We start from the raw sequence: 25964 nt of genomic DNA, 5'->3' as shown, positions 1-25964 counted from the left end.
AAATCATCATGAGGCGCGGGAAAATTGAACAACAATTCTGAGACAGGATTAGTCCATTCATTGGCGGGAACAGTTTGGGCAGGGGTGATTGGTCACTTCTAAACGGGGTACACATTTAAACTGATTGGTTCTGGGGCCTATATGCTTACGTGCCATGCTACCTGGAGCCCTTAGCTATTAAACAACCAGGGAATCAATGGAGATATTTACTGGGCAGTTCCCACATTGTCCTAACAACTTTACAGAGATTACAGGTTCCGGGGGTAGCAGAGGAATTGTAACAATAGACTTTTACCTTTTAGCCCAGACCTTGTAATCTAGAAGCTTTACAATGCCCTAGTCTTTTACACTTTAACTCAGACTTTTGCAGCTTAGAATCAGCTTAGAAATTTTACCTTTACAGAAGGATCTCAAAGGAAAAGCCACAAAGTACATGGGCTTCTCCATCTCCCTCTGCTGGATCCTGTACATGGTGGTGAATTCATTTTTCCTCTCTATGTGCTTAGCATATGGAGCAGCAAAAACCTGACATAGATTTTGGGTACTGTTCTTCTGCAGGTCATGACAAAATCACAGACTCATTATATGCGGCATTGTTTGTATTTCCTGAGGTTGTCTTTTCCGTGCTCATGATCTGGTCCAGCGGCTCCATGGTTCTCCTTCTGTACAGGCACAAGCAATTGGTTCAGCACATTCACAGCATCAAACTTTCCCCCAGATCCTGCCCTGAGTCCAGAGCCACCCAGAGAATCCTTCTGATGGGCTCCTTTGTGACTTTCCACACCCTCTCCTCCATACTAAATGTTAATGTTGCTCTGTTTCCCAACCCCACAGGGTGGTTGATGAACATCAATGACCTAATATCGGTGTGTGTTCCCACTGCCAGCCACTTTATTCTCATGAGCTCTGAGCCATTCTACTTACTTTATCCAGGCTCTGTTTTGTCTGCATAAAAAATGCAAAGTCCTGCTGGGTGCTGTGGCATGTGCATGAAATCCCAGCAACACAGGAAGCTGAGAGAGGAGCATTCCAGGTTCAAGGCCAGCCTCAACAACTTAGCAAGACTCTGTCTCAAAACTGAAAAAGAAAAGGGGTTGGGATGAAGCTCAGTGTCACTCAATGGTAAAGCACCCCCAGGTTCAGTCCTCAGTACCAAAATATATGTCAAAAGTTGCCTAATTGTATCATAATACATAATTTCATGTTTTTCTACAATGTTCAAGAATTTAATTGTTCTTCATACTGAAAACATCAATAGAGAACGGATAGAAGAGACACCTGACTTTCTAACCCTAAAGGGCACCTTCAGCTGGCTGAAGGTGGGACCCACATGGTCATGAAGGAGGGGAATAGATCTGATGTGATGCAAACTTCTTTCCTGTGCAGCCTCCACCTGGGCCACTGCACACTGAGAGCCATAGCCAAGTAGGAATGACACATGGCATTTTGGGTTGAAAGGTGACCCTGCTCAGGGATTAGGGTGGCTCTGGGTTTAGGGTGGATCCTGCTGGGAATAGGGCATATCCTGCTGCCTCAGGTGCCTGCTCCTTTGGAGTTCCCATTGAGTTCTCGCGGGGTTCTGAGAGAATTGGTACACAGAGCCTGGTGGAGGGAGTGTATTTCCCAGGTAGTGTGTGTAGAGTGTGGCTGAGAGTTTGGGAATAAAGAGTTGCTGTTTGAATCTACAAGGCTTTTGTGGTGGCTCGGTTACTTTGTGCCCAGCCAGACTGCGGCACATTGGGTGGAAGAAAGCAAAGCTGGTAGGAGCACAATGCTCCTGCTCCAGCTATGCCACAAGGAAAGGAAGGACATGGTTTCTCATCTAGGAATCATACCTCTTCAGCTGGGATCTATACAAGAGTTACACATTTTATGAAAATATTCACATCTAGGTTTAAAACAGGTAGAAACATGGACAAGTCTTACCTACATCTTAAAAAATAGCACTTATTACTCTTTAAATAAAAATAAATGTATGTATTTAAGCTAGGTTGTATTCTCAGGAGAACCAATTCATCTATAAAGAGTGAAGTTGGGGCTGGGGATGTGGCTCAAGCAGTAGCGCGCTCGCCTGGCATGGGTGCGGCCTGGGTTCGATCCTCAGCACCACATACAAACAAAGATGTTGTGTCCGCCGAGAACTAAAAATAAATAAATTTAAAAAAAAAAGAGTGAAGTTGCTGGTGAAGGCAGAGACAGACGTGGGAAAGATCACAGTGGAGAACAGAAAACGGGGAGGGGAAGATACATGAGGCTTCCTGGGCAACAGCATCATGGAGAAACTTTCAGGAAAAGCATTTATAATAGGACATTAATTTATTTGCACTCCATTGCCCTAATATCTGTGTCCCTGCCTGTCACCCATATGCTATCTTCTCAGAAGGCCACATTCTACCACGCGGCCTGCGCAGTGGTTTCATTAATGAGGTTCTAGGCATAAAGTTAGTTAGAAGAGATCGAAATAAAACACACAGACAGTACCTTATTTATATTGCTAGGTCCGAGACGGCTCACCTCTCTGGTTCCCACCTCTAGCCGCCCAGCAGGGCAGCGAGGATTACTCAGGGCTAACAGGAGAGAGAAAGAGAGCGAACACGCCGGGGAGTAGCCTTTTATTGGGGAACAAGAGATTCAGGGGAGAATTCCATCCAATGAAGGTTGAGGGGGGGCTGCACTCCAAGGTCAGGGTCAGTGATTGGGTCTCCGGGGTCAGTGGTCAGGCACACCCCCACACGGATGGGCTCTCTCATCAGGAAAGGGTCGGGAAAGCTTCGACAGAGCCAAAGCGCCTCAGGCCCTTAACGGGAGTCACCCAATCACATGTTAGAATGGCTTCCCACATATTCCCCCTTTCTTTTCTTAACAATGAGGTGGCAGTTCACTCTCTGGAGTTCCTGGATTCTTGATAGGAAGAATCGCCATCCTATGGTTACAATACAAAAGAGAATTAACAGCAAAGAGAATAATCCAATAATGTACCAAGCGGAGTGTTTAAGAATATTTCCAGGGTTAAATCCATTTAACTCCTTCAATATTTGGTTAGCCAAAGAAGAAGGATCTGAAAAATCAGCTCTATTATTTTGAATGTCTTGGATATGGTGATGAAGTTCCAGAACATCCAAGCTATTATTACTATTTTGCCAAATACCTAATAAATGGTTTTTAACCTTCTCCCAATCCCAGAGAGAAGCATTGTACTTGGCAGCTGTAACACATACATACTTATAATTAGCATGGCATTTAAGCCTTTCCTTAAATTTTAAGGCTGAAAGTTCATTACCTATGTTTATAACAGTCGCCTCTAAGGCGTTTAATTTAGTCTCAATCCTTTCATCAATATTTACTTGATTATGCAGAGCCTTGGAAGTATTTTGAGCTAAATTATTAAGAAATTTTGTATGCTGAATATTTTGAGACAATGTCAGAGATGCAGAGACAGTTGAGGCAATAAAAAAGACCAGTGCTAAAACACCAACAATTATGACTCCAATAGCACGCTTAGGTCTTGTTAACTGGGCATGAATTTGCTGCAAGACTTGTAAACCAGCATCAGCATACCATGGCTCTGAAATATTAGCAGGTAATAAAACAAAAGAGGGCTGATGAAGTATCAGCACTCCTTTTCCTCTATTATACCTAGTAATACAATTAGTTAGGTTGCACTTATTACAAGTAACAGCATATCTGTCATCTATCCATCTAACTTTTACATTTCCAATAATTAAAATATAAGGAGATTGGACACAAGCTCGTAAGCCATAGCAAGATCCCTCTTTACACTTCTTGCCGACAAATTTTGGTAAAGGTTTATCTGTAAAATGTAAATACTCTGAGGCAGCAATTAAACACCAAATATCTCTTTGAACACCTCTTACACTATAGGTCAAAATATTACTACCAAATCCTGCAGGTGTCATAGCAGAATTTCTTCGTAATTGTCTCTTATCAATTTTTGGAGACCAGTCTAAAATATACCCACTATCTTTAGACACCTTATGTGGTACAGGAAAGGTATTTACACAATCCATCCATTTAGGGAAGGTGCCAATTTCAATTATAGAACTATTTGGACAGTGGGGTATCTGTGGAGGTTTTGTAGAAATGACTGGCTTGTTATGGGAAAGTCCCATCTTAATTACTGATCTAGTATTAGGTTTTAAGTCCCCATAAATAGAATTATTTGTCAGTTTAGGTCTACCAATCGCTGTCTTTTCTTCGAATGATAGTTTCAGACAGCCAGCATGTTTATCATTTGACCAACACAAAGGTAATTGGGCACTGTAGCCAGAATAATTAAATCTAGTCACATGATTGGGAGTAATATGAGTATCTGTAAATCCTCCCATCATGAATGAGTCATTAGTAAATACTGGAATAGATTCTCCAGTCCACACAGCTGGGTGTACCAGGGGTGGATCTGGGAAATATGTCCAATAAGTGTCTACTTGATTCCCTTTTACCTGACAGCCCAGTAGGGCAATTACTGTCGCTACCATCAAGACTGGGGTCCTGTTCTTTACTAGGCGTCAAAGTATTCAGGAAGCCTGGGTTGTTAGTTTCTTCACATCTTTCCACAAAATCAGCTTTTCGGCTGGTTCAATCTGGTCTTTTTCCATCTTTTTCTGATATCTCCTCCTTCTGGGTAGTGGCTCCTCCGGGTCGATCCTCAGTCGCTTGAATCTGGGTTCTATCTCCTCCATGTCTGATAGCACGTTCAGGCACCCAAATAGGACGGAAAGCACCTTCTGGGAAGATACAAGCATGGCATTTTCCCCACATTATTACCGGGTCTGGACCCTTCCACTGACCAGTCTGTAAATCTTTCCATAAAACTCTGCCTAAGAGGCCTATTACTGAGGGAGACATTTGCCTCTCAGCAGCAGTGTGACCTTCTGCATCACAGTTTAAAAAATTTAAAACAAACAAGGCATGATTAAGGCTATTTTGGGGAGTCACAATCCTATTCCCCCCTTTTAATTTTTGTAATTGAAGCTTAATAGATAAATGAGCTCATTCCACAATGGCTTGACCTTGGGGGTTATAAGGAATTCCTGTTTTATGATTAATTTTAAACTCTTGGCAAAATTGTTGAAAAGAAGAACTTACATAAGATGGAGCATTATCTGTTTTAATCTGCATACGACACCCTAAAACGGAAAAGGCTGCTAAGCAATGAGAAATTACATGTTGAGTATTTTCCTTAGTACGTGCGGTGGCAAAAATAAATCTAGAATAAGTGTCCACTATGACATGCACATAACATTGCTTACCAAATTGAGGAATTGAGTTACATCCATTTGCCATATTTGATTTGGTTTTAATCCACGGGGATTTACCCCTGATGGCAGAGATGGAGTGTGAATAACACACTTAGGGCATTGGCTTACAATCTGACGAGCTTGTTCTCTGGTAATACTAAATTTTTTACGTAAGCTAGAAGCATTTTGATGATGTAAGGAATGGGAAGCTAGTGCACAGTCATACGAAGACATCGGTTGACAAAAAGCTAGTAACTTATCAATTTTGTCATTACCTGAAACTAAAGGTCCAGGAAGGTTAGTATGGGCACGGATGTGTCCTATGAAACATGGGTACTTTCTCATTAGCACTGTCTTTTGTAAATTATGAAATAATTCAAATAGCTCCTGTGATGAAGTAAACCCAATAACTGAGGTTTCAATAGTTTTGGTAACTCCGACTGCATATAAGCTGTCAGAATAGATATTAATAGGCTCATTTGAAAAGTAATCTAAGGCACAAATCAGAGCTTGAAGCTCTGCTCTTTGGGCAGAAGAATAAGAAGTTTGTATTACCTCTGTGTGAACACGGCTGAAGAAACCTGCCTTACCAGAGTTTGAAACATCCGTGAACACGATAAAGCTTTCTCTATTGGATAAGCTCATACAATCTTTGGAAAGATAAGTGATGTTAATGATGCAAATTAACAATCTTATCACGAGGATAATGGCTATCTATCTGCCCAGGAAAATCTGCAAAGGCTATCTGCCATGAGCTAGAAGTTTGAAAAAGCCAATTAGTCTGTTGAACAGAAAATGGAATAATCATGATATCAGGCTCAGATCCAATTAATTGTAAAATCCTAGTTCTACCTTTAATTACTAATTGAGCTATAGAATCATGAAAAGGAATTAATGTTTTTTGAGGGGAGTGGGATAAATAAATCCACTCAATAACTCCTAATCTTTGCCATATGGCTCCTGTTGGAGTATGCTCAGTTGGAAATATTAATAAATACACTATTTTTTAGGATCTATTCTAGTAAGCTGTGCATTTTTAATTGCAATTTCTACTTTCCTTAGAGTTGTTTTGGCCTCCAGGGTTAGCTGACGTGGAGAGGTTGGAGAAGGATTTCTTTGTAATATCTGAAATAAAGGACTTAACTCAGAACTATTTAGTTTTAAGGATGGTTTTAGCCAGTTAATATCTCCTAATAGTTTTTGAAAGTCATTAAGGGTACGTAACTCCTTAACTCTTATCTGAAGATTTTGAGGACGGACTGTATGTCCTTGAATTATCTGACCTAGATATTGAAAAGGAGATACTTTTTGAATTTTTTGAGGAGCTATACATAAACCCATTGCTGTAAGTGAAGTCTCTAACTGAGTAAAAATTTCTGAAAGTACCTCTGGATTAGCATGAGCCAATAATATATCATCCATAAAATGAATAATATATGCATCATGAAAGCTATTTCTTAAGGGATCTATTGCCTGGTCAACATATTTTTGGCACAGTGTAGGACTATTATGCATTCCCTGAGGAAGTACCTTCCAGCAATATCTTTTAACAGGTTCCTTAAAATTAATTGCTGGGACAGTGAAAGCAAATCTTTCACAATCTTCAGGATGTAACCTTATAGAGAAAAAGCAGTCTTTTAAATCTATTACCATCAAGCTATAATCTAAAGGAATGGCTGTGGGGGAGGGAAGTCCTGGCTGCAATGATCCCATAGGCTGAATTGCATAATTTATCGCCCTTAAATCCTGTAGTATAATGTCCAATTTCCTGACTTTTTCTTAATAACAAAAATATGTGTGTTCCAAGGACTAAGCGTTGGTTCAATATGACCAGCCTGACGTTGTTCCTCAACTAATCTATGAATTATTTTAAGCTTTTCCCCTGAGATGGGCCCTTGAGAAATCCATATAGGCTCCTCTGTGAGCCACGTGATTTTTTCAGCTGTCTTAGGGATTGGGGAAGTACTCAGGGCCCCTAGTAAAAATTTTGGTTTGGAGCATTTACTAATTTTTGTCGTGGAGACTCGCTTGTAAACAGATATTCTTCCTGAAAGGTCTCCTTATCATCTCCAGGAAAATACCTCTGATTAACTTCCTCAACTGACCTTATAGAATTTGGAGTAACTAATAACAATCCCATTTTGGCTAAAATATCTCTTCCCCATAGGTTAGCTGGTAAAGACTCTAACACATAAGGCTTAAATACTCCACTGTTCCCATCGGAATCTTCCCAACGGAGATAGTTGGCACTTTGAGCAGGCTGTGAAACCTGTCCTATTCCCTCTAGATTAGCTGGTGCTACATGCAAAGGCCAGTTCCTAGGCCAAAACCGACTGGACAATACTGAGATATCTGCCCCTGTGTCTATTATTCCTAGGAAATTTTTATTATTAATTCTAAGTTTTAATAAAGGGCGTTCTTTCCGTAGTAACTGTGACCAGTATACTCTGTCCGGCGGTTTAGAAACTGAATCTACCGGCAGTTGCCTTTCTGAGACACAAGGCAATAATATTAATTGAGCCAAAGTATCCTTTGGGGTGAGCCTTAGGGCATAATTGGATTTTACAGTAACATATAACTGTCCTTTAAATTTTGAATGTATCATACCAGGTATTACCTCAATGGCTCCCTTTAATTCATTACATTCCAAAATCAAACCTACAGTATTATCAGGAAGCAGCCCGAAAATCCCAGTAGGGATTTGTTCCGGCCCCGTTTCAGGATCTAATTCAACTGTCTATGAAGGTCTTAAGAAAACTGTCTGCGATCTCTGTCCCGGCAAAAATCGCGGGCTGTCCTGGTCGGCGCCAGTGACGTCACATTGTGCGACCTCCCTTGGAATTCCCCGGCTCCCGCTAGGAGGGAAGGATGGCGATGGCGGCGAGAAGGCGGGCTGATCCGCGCCATCTGAATCCTCCGCATGGGGCTGCAAGTTTAAGTTCACATTTCTAACCTTTGGCTTGGCCCCTAGTGCCTTTGTTTTTAAACGGCTCAAGAGAAAGGGAATTAACTTAGCCTCAGGCTGATTTTCCATTTGAATAGACTTAACAGCTCTTTGAATGCCTTTTAAAAGGTCCTCAGGGGCCACGAACTTTGGCCCATATATTCAAAAAGACAAACTTCTAGGGCCATCCAAGTTTTCTGTATATTTTCTATGCCTCCAGGTATTTCATTAGAAAGACAGATTCTCTGTAACTTTCTTCCCAATTTCTCCCAAGTAAGTAAATTTGGAGACTCTTGGTCACAAAACCAAGGACAATATTCACCTACAATCTTTAAAAATTGTAATAACTGAGTTTTCTTTATCTGTTTTCCTTTCTGATTAATTATACTGTCTAAAATAGTCAGATACATTTCCTTATCCGTAGAAGTTGAATTTCCCATTTTAAGTAATTTAACGTCTCTTTCCTTCAATATCTCCAGGTACTTTTGTGACCCAATTGTCACCTCTTCCTTTATCTTTATTTTTATTCCTTATCTTCCTTTATCTTTATTTTTTTTCCTTATCTTTTTAGCGCGCTCCCACTCAATCTAACTAATCTAGAATGCCTCCCTCGTGGGTGCCAATTCTACCATGCAGCCTGCGCAGTGGTTTCATTAATGAGGTTCTAGGCATAAAGTTACTTAGAAGAGATCGAAATAAAACACACAGACAGTTACCTTATTTATATTTCTAGGTCCGAGACGGCTCACCTCTCTGGTTCCCACCTCTAGCCACCCAGCAGGGCAGCGAGGATTACTCTGGGCTAGCAGGAGAGAGAGAGAGTGAACACGCCGGGGAGTAGCCTTTTATTGAGGAACAAGAGATTCAGGGGAGAATTCCATCCAATGAAGGTTGAGGGGGGGCTGCACTCCAAGGTCAGGGTCAGTGATTGGGTCCCCGGGGTCAGTGGTCAGGCACACCCCCACACGGACGGGCTCTCTCATCAGGAAAGGGTCGGGAAAGCTTCGACAGAGCCAAAGTGCCTCAGGCCCTTAACGGGAGTCACCCAATCACATGTCAGAATGGCTCCCCACAGGGTCCCCTGTCAGTCACTGGATGAGAACCAGGGATCCCCTGTCAGGCACTGGATGAGAACCAGGGGTCCCCTGTCAGTCACAGGATGAGAGCCAGAGTTTGTTGTCAGTTACTGGATGAGAACCAGGGTTCCCCTGTCAGTCTCTGGATAAAAGCAGAGTCCCCTGTTAGTCACTGGATGAAAACCAAAAGTCCATGTCCATCACTGGATGAGAACCAGGGTTTCTGTCAGTCACTGGGTGAGATTCAGTGGTCCCCTGTCAGGCACTGATGAGAACCAGGGGTCCCCTTTCAGTCACTGGATGGGAACCTGGGATCTTTGTTAGTCACTGGATGAGAGCCATGTGTCCCCTGTCAGTCACGGGATGAGAACCAGGGGTCCCTGTCAGTCACTGGATGAGAACCAGTGTCCCCTGTCATTAACTTTATGAGAACCAGGGGTTCCGTGTCAGTCACTGGATGAGAACCAGGGTTCCCCTCTCAGTCACTGGATGAGAACCAGGGGTCCCCTGTCAGTCACTGGATGAGAACCCGGGTCCTCTGTCAGTCACTGTATGAGAACCAGTGGTCCCCTGTCACTGACAGTATTTGAAAGATGGTCCCCTGTCAGTCATTTAATGGGAACCATGGGTCCCCTGTCAGTCACTGGATGACAACAAGGGGTCCCTGTGAGTCACTGGATGAGAACCAGGCATCCTCTGTCAGTCACTGGTTGACTATATGTCCCCTATATGTCACTGGATAAGAATCAGTGTCCCCTGTCAGTCACTGGATGAGAACACATGGTCACCTGTCACTCACTGGATGAGAACCTGTGTCCCCTGTCAGTCACTGGATGAGAACCAGGGTTCCATGTCAGTCACTGGATGAGAACCAGGGGTCCCCTGTCAGTCACTATATAAGAACCCGAGTCCCCTGTCACTCATTGGATGAGAACGAGTGGTCCCTGTTAGTCACTGAATGAGAACCAGGGCTCCCTTGTCAGTCACTGGATGACAACCACAAGTCCCCTTATGTCACACGATGAGTACCAGGGTCCCTTATCAGTCATTGGATGAGAAACAGTAGTTCTCTGTCATTCACTAAATGAGAAACAGGGGTCCCTGTCAGTCACTGGATAAGAACCAGTGTCCCCTGTCAATTACTGGATGAGAACCATGGGTTCCCTGTCAGTCCCTGGATTTGAACCAGGAGTCACCTGTCTGTCACTAAATGAGAACCAGTGTCCCCTGTCAGTCACTGGATGAGAACCAGGGTTACTTTGTCAGTCATTGGATGAGAAGAAGAGGTCCACTCTCAGTCACTGCATGAGAACCAGGCGTCCCCTGTCAGTCACTGCATGGAAACCAGGTGTCCCTGTCAGTCACTGGATGGAAACCAGGTGTCCCTGTCAGTCAATGGATGAGCACCAGTTTTCCCCTGTCAGTCACTGGACGAGAACAAGGGGTACCCTCTCACTTACTGGATGAGAACCAGGGGTCCCCTGTGAGTCACTGGATTAGAACCATGGTCCCCTGTCAATCACTGGTTGAGAACAAGGGGTCCCCTGTCAGTCACTGGATGGGAAACAGGGGTTCCTGTCAGTCACTAGATGAGAACCTGGTGTCCCTGTCAGTCACTGGATGAGAACCAGTGTCTTCTGTCAGTTACTAGATGAGAACCAGGGGTCCCCTCTCAGTAACTGGATATGAACCACGATCCCCTGTCAGTCACTGGATATGAACAAGGGTCCCATATCAGTCACTAAATGAGAACCAGGAGTTCTCTGCAGCACACACTGTTCACTTTAGCTTGGCACCTGTTGCATACATTGTGGCCCAGCAGACATCCAGGGCAGAGGAGAAGCTTCCAATAGCTCAGGCATATGGACAGATACCAGAAGATGCTTTCAGGATACTCCAGGCCTGACTCCTGGCTGCAAAAGGCTATTTTTAAAATGGTGCCCTACCTGGGTCTCCGCTCCCTTCCTGGGCTCAATGTAGAGCTGTCAGGATGACCGATGTGAGCAATCCACTGTGGACCATTTACTTTCTTCTCAGGCTAGACCTCCACATCCACAGATGCATGCACTCAGGCTGACAGCAGGATCACATGTCCTTGGAGCCAATGGATACACCAGGCCAGTCTGCACCACAGCTCAAAGAAGTCCTGCAGTCATGACTTTCCCAAAGGATTCCTAAGCAGCAGCTTCAGTACCCAATCACTGGTCCTCCTATCTGCAGAACAGCTCCCCTGGAGCCCACAGACACCTGAACCCCAGGGTGCTGGAGGACCTTGGCCTGCACATATGCCAAGGATTCCCACAGGGTCCTCTGACCCTGACCCTCTGGCACTCACCTGAGTGCGCCCACCCAGTCTGACCCACAAGTCCCTGATAGTCCTCTGGACCCTGGTTCCTCTGCTGCTTATGGACACTGTGAATAGTTTCCATTGCCCAGAGCTCAGCACATCCTCTCAGAGCCAGGCCTTCCAGAAGCCCAGAGTGAGGACCTGGCCACCTGCTCACCACAGCTCATCTAGTGGCTGTGATTAAGAAGAGTCCACAGGGCTGGGGATGTGGCTCAAGCGGTAGCGCGCTCGCCTGGCATGCGTGCGGCCCGGGTTCGATCCTCAGCACCACATACCAACAAAGATGTTGTGTCCGCCGAGAACTAAAAAATAAATGTTAAAAAATTCCCTCCCTCCCTCCTTCCCTCCCTCCCTCCCTCTCTCTCTCTCTCTCTCTCTCTCTCTCTCTCTCTCTCTCTCTCTCTCCTCTCTCTTAAAAAAAAAAAAAAAAGAAGAGTCCACAGCAGAAACCACCTTTCTTGTGTCACCTTCAGGGCTGTCCCTAGAGTGCAGAACCACAGGAGTGGACTTGCTGTTCACCCATCCCGTCCTCTAAGTTAGGGTTGCTGGTGGACAGTGGCCACTGCAGTGCTGTCCAGGTGCAGTGCAATTGGGAGGCAACATTGTCCTGGACAGCCATCACCTCTGTATCTGAAGCTCTGCAGGATGCTGGGCCTGAGGGTCCTAGAGCAGGTTTAGGGCTGTAGGTCTGTGGTTTTATTCTGGGTGGGGCCACAGAGGGAGGTGGTTAACACTACTATCAGGAAAGTATAGCATCTGCTGAGAGGTTTTATCTTGAATGCAGGAGGAGTGCTGTCCAATGCTCTTATCATCTTCATGCCCTAATGAGTTTTTTCTCCATTAGTTGGTTCTTGTTGTGAATGATACTGCTCATCAAAGAGTAATGCACCTTGCATTTCCAAGGTAATAGTCACTTGGCTGGGTGCATTATAGCTTTTAAATTTATATTTGATTATTAAAAGCAATCTATATTTACAGAACAAATAAGCCTATAGTTAGGATTTCTCATACCTTTTCTGTGCACACAAAGTCCATGATTGTTACATTTTTCCATTATTATGGTCTATATCACAGTTAAAAAACTATATATAGATAATTATGGGCTAAGATCCATACTTTACATTGGAGTTCACTTTTTGGAATTGGAAAATTCATAGTGTTATAGATCCATTTTACTACATCATACTGAAGTTGCAGCATCCTAAAGATCCCCTGTGCATTATCCATCTATCCCTTCCTTCCTCCAAACCACTAACAACCACTGATTGATCTTTTCATGGTGTGTCTAAAATTGCCTATTTCTCAATATCAAGTAGATGAGAGCTCTGCAGTGTGTAGTCTTTCAGATTGCCTTCTTTCATTTGGAAATTTACACTACATCTCAAAGCTCTAGAAAAAGAAGAACAAATCAGCAGCAAAAGCAGTAGAAGGCAAGAAATTATTAAAATTAGAGCTGAAAGCAATGAAATTGAAACAGAAGAAACAATTGAAAAAAACTGACAAAACAAAAGGTTGGTTCTTTGAAAAAATAAATAAAATTGACAGACCCTTAGCTACACTAACAAAAAGAAGGCAAGAGAGAACTCAAATCACCAGCATCCGTGATGAAAACGGTAACATCACTACAGACACTACCGAAATACAGAGGGTAATCAAAAATTATTTTGAAAACTTATACTCCAAAAAATAGAAGACATTGAAGGCATTGACGAATTTCTTAAGTCATACGATTTGCCCAGATTGAATCAGGAAGACTTCAGCTCACCCTCTTGCACTGATTGACCCCCTTGCTCCTGTGCAGGTGTGAAGAGGCCTTCCTCCATCACTGCAGAGCTCCTAGTAACATCTAGTGACCACCTCGATGTCACAAAATCCAGTCTCGATAAAGCACATTCATTTGTAAACCCCTGAACATTTCTTGGAACAAATGAAAGGAATATATGCTGTAATCTGCATAACAGTGATGGAGGAAATGATGAGAGAAAATAATTATAAAATAAAAATAAACCATGTAACATATTGGCTTATATCATATTCTAAAATTAAGATATTATCCCTCGGGAAAAATACTCTTCTGGAAAAACTGTTTAATCATATGGATCACTTATCATCATTTCCAAACATCTTCACTGCAGTATTATACACATGTATTAGGCGGTTGATCTAAGGAGTTTTTTCAAAACATTTCCCACAACCTCACTGTTTAATGGCAGCTGGTGACAGCAGATGGAATACAGAAAACCATGAGCATGAAGAAATTGGAGCCTCCCAAACAACAAGCAAGGAGAACAAAGATGAAACATTCAGGGACCCCAGCCCCTGACTAGCCTTTGACACTGGACTGTGCATACCCCATCCTTGTCACCACTGTCCCTCCTCTCCCCCTGGCTAAGGAGATGATAAATTCCTCAGCAGCAGCTGAAGTCTGAAGCACACCCAGGTGCCCATACTGCAGCCTCACTGTCACAACGCAAGCCAGGCACTATTCCCTGTCCTCAGGGACCTCAAGAACAGCTTAGGTTTACCACCACCACCACCACCCCACCAAGCCTTGTTGTGTGATGGACATTTCAGGCTATGGTACTGGCATCCTTGATGAACTAACCTGATGTGGGTGGTGCTTAAGGCAGTTCTGGTCAGGTGGTAAGAAGCTAACACTCATGAGGATGAGAGTACAAACTTAACAAAACCCACTATGTATGCTAAGAAATTTTGTGGCATTCATCTTTAATGCTCATCTTATTACATACCCTTACTCTATTTTTATTTTTGCTTTATGGAAAAAGGTGCATTCTGTGTGTCTTACTTGCCCAATGAGAGACGCATTTAAAAACACACTAATAATGTGGTGTATGCTGGTAATCCCAACGGCTAGTCAGATTGAGGGTGGATGATCCATGTTCAAGCCCACCAGTAACTCAGCAAGGACCTATCTCAGGATTGAAATAAATAGAATGAAATAAAATAAATAAAGGGGCTAGGGATGTCCCTCAGTGGTAGAGAGGCCTTGGGCTTAATGCCCAGTACTAGGGGAGGGAAGAGAGGAAAAGGAAGTATGAGAGATACACATTCATCATCAATGACGCAGGCTCTTAGATGTCCATATCTGACACCAAGCTTCTGGAAGCCTTCCATCCTACCCACATACTTACCCTAGGGCAGAGCATGGAATAACTCAAGTACAAAACATGTTTATCTGTTCCCAAGATTATATGTTGTTTGATCCACCAGGGAAATTTTTTAAAAAACCTATTATAAATCTCTTTGAACCTTAGGAATCTAATGGTGCATGTTAAGTTTCCAGTATAAAGAACCAACTGAGGTGGAACAAAACTGTTGTAGAAGAAACACAATCCACTCATACTTATATGAAAGATTAGATTTTATTAACTACCATATGAAATCTATAGTAAATTCTGAATAAATCAGCAGCAAATGTAACCTCAGCAGGTAAAGGTGGATCCTCATGAAGCATGTGCTGTTGTGGTTCTTTAGGTTCATCTCTTCTCTCTGATACCTTTTCAGATCCAAGAATGAGACCAATTAGTCACCAACTGTGCTAAACAGCTATGGCCATTAAATGCAGCAGTGGCCACCATTTCCCTGCATTCTTCCTGGACATAATCAGGCCCTAAGAACACACTCCTCTCCTCTAATAAAAAGCCCAGTCCCTGCAGTCTTGGCTGTCCCACTTCAGGCAGTTTGTAGAGTGTTCCTTACCCCATCCCACTATGGACAATATGGACAAGGGGGCACAGACCACCCCAGACAGGATGACTGACATCCTAATTCTACATCCTGATCAGTCCCTTTGAAATATTTCTTGGTGCAGGCAATACTGAATTTTAATAGGCAGTGTCCTCCTACTCCAGGAGCAAGGACAACAGGGATCTTCGTTTCACGAAGTAAGACCTTTACTCCTATGGGTTCCTTTCTGGACACAGCCGTGAAAGACCCGTAAGGAAGGCACAGAACCCAAAACAAGCAGGATACTTTCCAAGAAATCTCGAAGAATGAGACACTTTACAACATGAAGATAACTGGGCCTTTTCAAATGTCCCTGCACCTTTGATATGTCCTGAGTTATAAAACATTATGTAATTTTTCCACAGTATGCGAGGCCAGAAGCTAATCTTTTTCCTGCCTCCTTGTGACGCAGTAAGGATGGCGTGAGGCCCTTGCACAGTGATTACATGTCGAAGCCTTCTCTCTAGTATAGATCCTCCAGTGTCATCTCAGGAATGATTCAGACTGAAGACCTTGCCACATAGATTTCATTTGTAGGTCTTCTGTCCAGTATGAATTATCTGATGCTCTGTTAGGTATGAGTTGCAACTGAAGATCTTTTCACATTCACTGCATTTGAAAGATTTCTCTCCAATGTGGATTCTTTGATTACTTGCTAGGGATGACTAGTGACTAATAACACTGTCACACTCATTGCATTTTTAAGGTTTCTCCCCAGTACGGATTCTATGATGATACGCAAGACGTGAATTGCAACTGAAGACCTTATCACATTCATTGCATTTGTAAGACATCTCCCAGTATGAATTATCATCAACTGTCTTGCTAGGTCTGAGTTTAGGATGGAGACCTTGCCACAATCATTGCATTTGAAAGGTTTCTCGCCAGTGTGAATTTTCTTGTTGTGCAAGGTGTGAAATGTGATTCAAGACCTTCCCTCACTCGTTACGACTGTAAGGTTTTTCTCTACTATGAATTCTATGATGAATTGTAAGGTTCGATTTCTGACTAAAGACCTTACCACAATCATTGCATTTGAAAGGTTTCTCTCCAGTGTGGATTCTTTGATGACTAATAAGGGCTGATTTTTGATGGAAGACCTTGCCGCACTCATTGCATTTGAAAGGTTTCTCTCCGGTGTGGATTCTTTGATGAGTTATAAGGACTGATTTTTGTTGGAAGACCTTGCTGCACTCATTGCATTTGAATGGTTTCTCTCCAGTGTGGATTCTCCGATGTTGTGTAACATGTGCAGTCTGACTGAAGCTCTTCCCACACTCTTTACACTTGTAAGGTTTCTCTCCGGTGTGAATTCTACGATGATTTGTAAGGATTGATTCTTTATTGAAGACCTTGCCACATTCATTGCATTTGTACGGTTTCTCCCCTGTGTGGATTATCACATGTTGAATGAGGTATGAGTTACGACTAAAGACCTTGCCACACTCATTACATTTGAAAGGTTTCTCTCCGGTGTGGATTCTACGATGACTTGCCAGGTGTGAAATCTGACTGAAGACCTTGCCACATGCATCACACTTGTAAGGTTTCTCCCCGGTGTGAATTCTCCGGTGGTTTGCAAGGTAGGATTTGTTACGGAAGACCTTGCCACACTCATCACATCTGAAAGGTTTCTCTCCAGTGTGGATTCTCCAATGTTGTCCAAGGTATGAACTGTTATTGAACATCTTCCCACACTCATTACACTTGTAAGGTTTCTCCCCAGTGTGGATTCTACGATGTTTTCCAAGGTGTGAACTTCTACTGAACATCTTCCCACACTCATTACATTTGTAAGGTTTCTCTCCAGTATGAATTCTAAGATGACTTGTAAGATAAGATTTTTTATTGAAGACTTTGCTACATATTTCACAAGTAAATCGTTTCTCTCCAGTACAGATTGTCTGATGTATAGTACGGTGTGATTCTTGATTAAAGGATTTTTCAAGCTCATTACATTTGTATGGAGCTGCAGGAATGTTTGTTTCCGGTTCTTCTAGAAATGATAAAGAATCTATAAGATCATGTTCATATTTATGAGAAATGTTTGCTTTGACAATCAAAGGAATTCTTTGGTGGGGTAGTAGGAAACGAACATTGAAAGAGGTAAAATAAGCCAGACTCAAAAATTAAGGGTTAAACTGTTGCTCTCATATATAGAAAGTAGTCCAAAATAAAGGAGAAAAGGCAGTTGAGGAAGTGACTGGATACAATAAAGATACAGAGAAGATCACGGGGGGGGGGGGGCGGGGAATGGGAGGAAAAATGAAATGAATTTAACAAAATCATGTTACGTTACTATATGAACATAACAAAGGGGATGTCATCGTCATGTATACATAGAGAAAGTTTAGATGAGGGAGAATAGGGAGAAGGAGCAGAGGAGGAAAAGGAGAAAGTGGAGCTTGAAACCAAATTCCTTGCATGTAAAGCCCAGGAAATGCACTTCACCTTAGCCCTGACCCCTCCTATTGCCAAAGCACCCCAACTCTACTTAGTGGGCAGCTGCCTCTCTGCCCATGTGAGCTCTTACCGGCTTTCACACCCTCCACAAATGCCCACTCATTTGCAGGCCTGGATATTTCCTCTGGGCCACTCACAGTCCAGAGCTCCCTCCATTGCTCCAACCAGGAGAAGACACTCGGGTCTGAAGGACACCTTCCTGCTTGTAAAGAGAAAAGAAGCTGATGCACTGTGGCTTCTCCACAATCCAGCCCTATCTGCACGTGAGGAAGAGGACATTACAGAGGGATACAGAAAATATTTCACTATGTCATGTAGGTATCTAGCTCTCTTCCTAGAACCACTGAATCAAAAGCACAGAAATAGAAAACAGGGAACTGGATATTTGAAGAGTTGGCTGTGGGCTTTATGTTGTGCTTTACCTGTAAAAGCACCACTGTAGTATCATGAAGGGGGCAGAACATCGGAAGAAGGAGAACAAAGTACAGAGGATGTAATGTGGAGCGTCTTTCACAGGCAACAGGACTTCAATTAGTCAATGTAGAGAATCCCAAAGACAAAAGGGAAATGCTACGATATACAGGGCAGATCCCAGCATTAGGGGAAGTCAAGCTCACCCAGAAAGACCAGGTTCCTGTAGGTCTCCAGCATCACATCCCTGTATAAAGCCCTCTGAGCAGGGATCAGGAACTTCCACTCCTCCTGGGAGAATTCTATGGCCACATCCCTGAATGTCAGCGGACCCTGAAATTAAAACAGACTTCACAATGGGGCACTGGGGACAGTTACAATCTTCATCCAAAATGTGAACCACAGAACCCAGACATGGTGGCACATGCTTGTATCCCAGCTATCCCCAGGATGAGGTGGGAACATTGTAAATTAGCCGTGGGATTTGGAAACATAGCAAGATCCTCTCTGAGAATAAAGAACATAGGAGTAGAGATATAATGGCAGAGGGGACCTAGGTTCAACCCCATTACTGCAAAGAAGTAAACTAAAGTGAAATGAGAAGGGAGGAGAAGTGTAAGCATGCAACTGATTCAGGTGAGAAGAGCTGCACTGTGAGGCTGTAAATACACATTTGGTATCTGTCTGTCTGCTGATGTGGAGCTCACCTGGAATCCATGGAGAACTAAGAAAGATTCCTGTGCTAGTGAGAAGACAGGTGCCAAAGCCCCCTAGAGAGCTCCACGAAGAGGCTTCTCCCCACAAAGCCTCAGGCAGGAGAGGCAGTTGTAACACAGTCCTGCCATCCACCTCCAGGGAAGGGAGAGGGACTGAAGTCCCAACTGATCACCAGCACCCAGGATGTAATCAAGCCTGCCTACATAATGGAGCCTCCATAAAATCTCAACAGGACGGGGTGAAAGGGTGTTCAGATCAACGCGTGGGTGGAGGGTCCTGGAGGGTGGCGCACCACACAAAGTCATGTGAGCTCCACATCCTTTGCCCACACCTTGGCCTATGCACCTCTTCCATCTGCGTGTTCACCTGTCTCTTCTGAACAGGCGTTACCACAAGGCAAATGCAAGTCAAGTCCTTCACAGATTTACAAAGCACTCTGACCACTTTTTGAATGTGAGGGGATGAAGGAATCCCCATTTATAGAAAGTCGTTCTGAATCATGGGCCATACTTTTACAGGCCTCTGAAAAGGGGCCCATGTTGTGGGACAGAGACCTCAGCTGGTGGGATCCACCATGTATCTACACAGACAGTGTCTGAATTAGGTGAAATGACAAGTGCCCTCTGAAGAACTGCATTTTTGGCATATGGGCAAAAACCCCCACTTATCTGGGATCACAGAAGCTTTCTGTGTGCGGAGGGTATATAGGAGAAACTGAGCTGGCTTTCCCTCTGTTTTCATATTTTCTGGTATTTCTGAGAATGTTATATCTCCTAGTTGTGTTTTATTTTAATTTCCCTTAAGGCAAGATACTGCCTAAATCTGTATAGATTTCTCCCCTGCAGAAAACACAAGAAACATAGTACCAGCCACAGTGGAGCAGCTGTAATCCTGACCCAGGAGGAAGAAGCAAGAGAATCACAAGTTCAATATCACCTCAGCAATGAAGCAAGACTCTAACTATAAAAAAGAAAAAAACAAGACAACAGGGATTGAGGATATAACTCAATGGTAGAAGGGCCTGATTTCAATTTCTAAGAAAGAAAGAAACAGGAGTCAGGATGCTCAGAGGCACTGTGTTCAGAGACTGTGCTGCAGGACACTGTGCAGCCAAAGCAGTCCATAGGAAAAAGAGGTCTACACAGAACCAGCCAGAGATTGGGGCTGAAGGTAGACAATTCACATAAAAATTCATCAAATTTAGTTATGGTACTGGACAAGGAACCTGGGTGCTTCACCACTGAATAAAACTGCCAGCCCCGCCCCCCAACTCCACGCCTTTTTTTTTTTTTTTTTGGTTTTGGAAGACTGACACCAGGACATTTACCACTAAGCTACTACACACGTCTATTTTTTCATTTGAGACACATTAGGTCACAAATCTTAACATTCAGTTTCAGAAGCCTAAAAGGACCCCAATTTTCTTTCTGTGCACAATGGAATAAATACAGAAGCCAACTGCAGAAGAAAAATTAATACCCCCAAATATGGAAAAATGAAACACCTCATTCTTAACCACCTAATGGTAAACAGGAAAAGGATTCAGAAAATATCTGAAACAAAAGCAAAATAAAAACAAATACACCAAAACTCATGAAATGCAATGAAAAAGAAAAACAAAAGAAAGATCTTAGGATACTGAAACTTTACAACAAGGAGGAAGAAACCCAGGTCAACTAACCATACACCTTCAGGGGACAGAGCCAACTGAAGGCAACAGAAGAAAAGGCAGGAAACAATGAGCACTAGAACGAGAGAACTGGTGTGGAGGACAGGGACACCACCAAACAGCACACTCACTTTTTTAAAAGATCAACGAAAATGACTGAGGATTCCCAGGGCCACACCTGGTGGCACCTCCTCATGGGTTCCCTGCCACCAGGTCACAGTGGGATGGAATCTAAGCACAGAGGATGGAGTAAGGGAGGCCCCGGGGAGGAGTGCAGGCACACTTGACAGGCAGGAGGCCACAGAGTCACCTGAGGCCAGCAGCTCCCAGGCCCAGCACTGCACAGGGGACTCAGGACCACCTGACAGCATCACTGTACCTCAGTGACAGCCATTCCTGACCCCTTTTCTTTCCTCCTCCTCTTCAGGGCTGTTTCCTCAGGTAACACAAGTCTTTACAAGTCAATCCTGGAAGGAGGAAACATACTGTTTAAGGCTCAGAATCATCACACCTTTCCTGTGCCACAGCCACACACATACAGGGAGGATCTCACCATGTGAGAAGACGGTCCCCTTCTGCCCACCCCTTTAGAGTGACCCAGGCACAGTAGTAAACTCCTGCAGGAAGGCACACAGGAGACTTCTGTTACTCCTCTCTTTGGGCCTGGTCTCCCTGCTGGTGAAGCACACACAGGCTGCAGCAGTGGGGAGCTGGGCAGCACTGGGCTCCCTTCAGGGCACAGCCTGGCTCTGACCAAACTTAACCACAGCACAGTGACCCTCATTCTCCTGGGATCTCAGGCTGATCTCAGTCCCCAGGATGGAGGACACAGAGCCAGTTACTCAATGCTGCACAGAGAAGAGAATCAACTATTTTTCAGTCTTATTAAAACTGGGTAACATCCTCACCCCTGAATGGCACATCCAGTTAGTAGAACTACTGCAAAATGACTTGGGACTCTCATGGAACCCAGGATTAAGTACCCCCATTAGGAGAAAGCCCAGCCCACTACCCACCTTCTAGCTCTGCCCCTCTCTTGGAACCTTGTTCTTACCAGGATCCAGACAGTGGATGGTGAAGGAACAGACAGAAATATGCAAAGGAGGCTGCATGGACCAGAGGTGGGGCAGGGTGTGGCTGGAGTGTTACAGGAGCTGGGGGGCAGTCACAGGAGTCTCCATGCAGCAGGTAACATCAGAACACAGACCCGAGGTGTTGACCACCTGCAGCCCAGTGTCCAGGAGGCCTAGACAAGGGTCAAGACCCAGTGAAGGCCCTGAGGCTTAAGCAACCTGCTACCAGGAAAAGAAAGAGGCCTGGGTGGCTGAGAAGCAGAACAACCAGGACCCAGGTCTTACCACATCTTTCCCAAGCCTCAAGAACAGTGTGCACTCAGGTTTCCTTGCCTGTGTGAAAAAATACACGTGATCTTTGTCTCTGTCCTCTTAAGATATAAAACTTACCAATATGATAGTACATTGCGCTATTTCGATATATGTCAAAGTGTCTAGCCAACACCCCCAAGTACAGGATCACCCTACCTGAAACGCTGAGGACTACAGGGGAGAGGCACCTGGGGAGCCAAAGAAGTACAGGACGGACCATGAAGGTAGAAAGGCCCACTAACATCCCGGCATGGACTTGAGGACACAACTGGCCACAGAACTCTAATGTTCCTAGGAGAGGTCTCCAGGAGAACTGTAGAGGAGAATGCTATCAAAGCTGGGATCAAAAGGATGAGGAGACAGTGGGCACAGACAGGCTGAGCAGAGGAACACGGCTCAACTGTGGGGCAGCCCTGCCATCAGAGAACAGGGGGTGGGGCCTGGCACCAGAGGAATTGCCAAAGTGATCAGGGAAGAATCACAATGGATGCAAGGAGAGTTTTAAGATAGGCAGATCTCCTAACAGCTAAGAAGAGAAAAGAGAAGAGGGAGTCATCAACTGGGCAATGTGCCCAGAAAAGAGAAATGAAAAAGGGAAATTGGATACTGCATTTAAGCCAGGCACAGTGGCACACCTGCAATCCCACCTACTTAGCTTGGGCCAGGAAGATGGAAACATGGGACACTTAGCCACACCCTCTCTCAAAATAAAAATTAAAAGGACAAAGTATGTGGCTCAGTGGTTAAGTCCCCCAGGGTTCAATTCCCAGTACCAAAAAAAAAAAAAAAAAAAAAAAAAAAAAACCTTACATTTTATATATTTGATAAGGGGTTTTTTGGTACTGGGATATTTGGGATGTGTGTGTGTGTGTGTGTGTGTGTGTGTGTGTGTGTGTAAAATCTGTTTCCTTTTCCTTTACCATCTGAGGCAGAAGAAAATCCCAACTGTTTCTACTGTCTTACAATCATTACACAATGCCTCCCCTCTATTCAGCAATATGTGGTTTCCCCTACTGGCAGATTCCTGCTGTCCCACAATCTCAGTACGGATCCTATTCATTTAAGGAAATGTCATCCTATAGATTAGGGGTTCAGGTCCACAACAAAGGCACTCACTTCACATGCTGTAATAGGGAGCTGTCATTCATCCTTGTGTGATAATGGATAAAAGTCATGGTGCCCAAAACCCCCTCCTGGGTTTCAGTTAGTCTTCTAGCATATTCTTCCATGTGTAACTGTATGCATAATAAAGTATTTCCCTAAGTGAAATTACCCCATGCAGCAAATTAACAAGACCCGAGCAGGGATCATGGGAAGCTCCAATTTATAGTCCACCAATGAATTCAGGTCCCAACCCAGGACATGCGGCTGGCATGGGAACTGGGGTGTGTACGGAATTATGGTACTAAAACCCTCAACCAGTGGCATTGGATGCTATCTCCAGGTAGTGATTCCCAAATCTGGATGCAACTACAGAAATCTAAGATGGTATATGACACAGAATGGTTTGCTGACAGAGACAGATTCCCACGTATTTAGAGGACCACAGTTAAGAGTGCTGTACACAGTGTTGCACTTCAGCTTTCCCTATCCCCTCACCAACACTACACCATCTCTGGAAAACACAAGAGGGTAACCCACAACTGAATGGCTCAAGTCACTGCCTTCTGGCCCAAGAGACCACAAAAGGAAGCTATCCTAATCCCAGAACTGCAGAACACACAAAACTTAGAAACAGCAGTTTTGTCATTCCCGTCTTCAGCTGTAGAGTTCAAACAAACAAACAAAAACTTAACTTACACTTACCTTATTGGAGACAGAAATCAATATATTACAACTTCATCATCCACACCCGGGTCCCCATCTTCATTGCTGCCTCCCTCCCTCACTCTCATCATCTCCATTCTCACCTCCACTCTCATTTCCTCGCCCATCCTGGGTCCTGCTCCCTTGGCTTCCCTCTCCTCTCCTGGTTTCTCCCTTCTTCCCTCTATTCCTTCCCTCCATCTGATCTTCCCCATTCCTGCAACTCCCTTCACCTCCAGTCAGTCTTTCTGCCCAGTCTTTGTCCCCAATCTCCACAGATTTCTGCCTCTTTCTTCCCCATCCACTCTCTCCCTCTGGCCTGCCTGCTGCAGGCCCCTGTCCACATGCTCTGGACCCGCACATCACTAGGCCTCTTCCCTGGGCTCCCTTGTCACTAGTTACACCTCTTCTTGTCCCAGCACCAGTGGTCCTCTGCCATCCCTGCAGATCATCCATCCTCTCCTCCCCGATCAGCCCGAGGTCCCTCCCCGTTATACCCCTTTCCCTATGTGGCTGTCCTTCACGTCTCTGGAGGTTGAGATTCTAGATTTCTCCATTTCCTTTTCTCCTTGTTGGGAGAATTACGAGACCAGGACGCGCCCTCTGTGGAGAACTACCCGCGCTCGGACTGGCTGCGGGCGGCGGGGAGGGAGCAGGGACCCACAGGGCGTCCAGCGGCCCAGGCCAACCCCGGCTGGGACTCGCGCCAGGGCGCAGACCAACGCGACTCTCCTGCGGCGACCGAGCTGACCACAGGTGGACGGCGCGCGGCAGGGACGCAGAGGTCTGTTGGGACCGAGTCCCCGCCACGGACCCGCCAGCGACCCAGTAGCGCAACAGCCCAGAGACAGGGAACTCACTTGCCTGGAGACAACCGGATCCACTTCCGGGTGTCCCCGTGGACGCGCGGACTCAGGGAAGATTGCAAAGAAGGAGGAACCTGGAGCTGGTGGGCGGGGCCGGAAGCGTGACGATGGAGAGAGTCTATCTCACAGGTTAAAACCCACCCAATGAGCGGGGTCGGAACGCCTGACGGGCAGGGAGGGACCCATGGAGAGGGCGGGCCTCAGAGGGTAAATCGCACCTAGTTGAGGGGGGGTCGGTAAAGCTGACGGACGGGGGCGTGGCGATGGAGAGGGCGGGAATCACTGGGTGAAACCCTCCCAGTGGGCGGGATTGGAAGGCTGACGGACAGGGTCGTGGCTACGGACATGGCGGGACGCACTGGGTGAAACCCACCCACTGGGCGGGATTTGAAGGATGACGGGCAGGGGCGGGCGATGGAGAAGGCGGGACGCAGTGGGTGAAACACATCAAGTGGGCGGGATTACAAGGCAGACGGAAAGGTGCGTGTCGATAGACAGGACGGGACTCACTGGGTGAAACCCACCCAGTGGGCGGGATTGGAAGGATGACGGGCAGGGGCGTGGCGATGGACAGGACGGGACGCACTGGGTGAAACCCACCCAGTGGGCAGATTGGAAGGATGACGGGCGGGGGCGTGGCGATGGAGAAGGCGGGACGCACTGGGTGAAACCCACCAGTGGGCGGGATTGGAAGGCTGACCGGCGGGGGCGTGGCGATGGACAGGACGGGACTCACTGGGTGAAACCCACCAGTGGGCGGGATTGGAAGGCTGACCGGCGGGGGCGTGGCGATGGGGAGGACGGGACTCACTGGGTGAAACCCACCAGTGGGCGGGATTGGAAGGCTGACCGGCAGGGGCGGGACGTTGAACCGACCCCTTTCGACGGAGAAACCCAGGCGAGTGAACCCAGGGGCGGGAGTCTCCAATGTGCTGAGAATAGAGAACCTTTGCTGGGTACAGAAATGCTAGCAGTTGAATTGGGTTGAGGTCAGCCTGCAGGGAAGTGCGGTGGTCCGGGATGTGCTGGACCTGAGCATGAACCCCAAAACGCAGGGTCTTAGTGCGCAAGGGTGTGGGCGAGGCCTGATTATCCTGCTTTCCGCGTTTTTGTCTTTTATGACTGAAGGAGGTGAGACTCCCTGGGAAGCTGGGACAACAGGGGAATGTGGGAGGTCACTTCGCCCTTGGGAAGGACCAGTGAGGTTAACTTTGGGTGACAGGATCTAGTTCGGTTCTTGCTATTACAATTAATTTTAGCAATTGAATTCAAAAA

At 45.2% G+C, this 25964-nt stretch overlaps 2 protein-coding genes across 9 annotated transcripts in view; both read right to left on the bottom strand.

The window, feature by feature from the left end:
* Positions 1-463: 463 nt before the first annotated feature.
* The window catches only part of LOC308638116 (zinc finger protein 528-like), a 77846-nt gene continuing 52345 nt past the window's right edge, over positions 464-25964 (bottom strand). The window contains exons 5-6 of the transcript XR_014019742.1: positions 925-1077; positions 464-662 (exon numbers count right to left, since the gene is read on the bottom strand). The gene's annotated coding sequence lies outside the window, so the exon portion shown is untranslated. The remainder of the gene's footprint in view (positions 663-924; positions 1078-25964) is intronic.
* Positions 16311-25964, bottom strand: part of LOC308638115 (uncharacterized protein) — a gene marked incomplete at its 3' end in the record, with an annotated part of 50475 nt that continues 40821 nt past the window's right edge. The window contains exons 1-5 of one of the 8 annotated variants that reach the window (XM_081275185.1): positions 24684-24753; positions 21012-21099; positions 18453-18579; positions 17906-18034; positions 16311-17368 (exon numbers count right to left, since the gene is read on the bottom strand). In XM_081275185.1, the coding sequence (XP_081131311.1) occupies positions 16311-17368; positions 17906-18034; positions 18453-18579; positions 21012-21026 (1329 nt within the window). In that variant the 5' untranslated portion in view covers positions 21027-21099; positions 24684-24753. The other 7 variants (XM_081275188.1, XM_081275183.1, XM_081275189.1 and 4 more) reach the window with 7 other exon arrangements.

This window comes from Spermophilus citellus, assembly GCF_964194105.1.
Source record: "Spermophilus citellus genome assembly, chromosome: 18".
In the NCBI taxonomy this organism is placed as follows: Eukaryota; Metazoa; Chordata; class Mammalia; order Rodentia; family Sciuridae; genus Spermophilus; species Spermophilus citellus.
The sequence above is the reverse complement of the archived record's forward strand: the minus strand, read 5'-3'. Positions and strand labels throughout refer to the sequence as shown.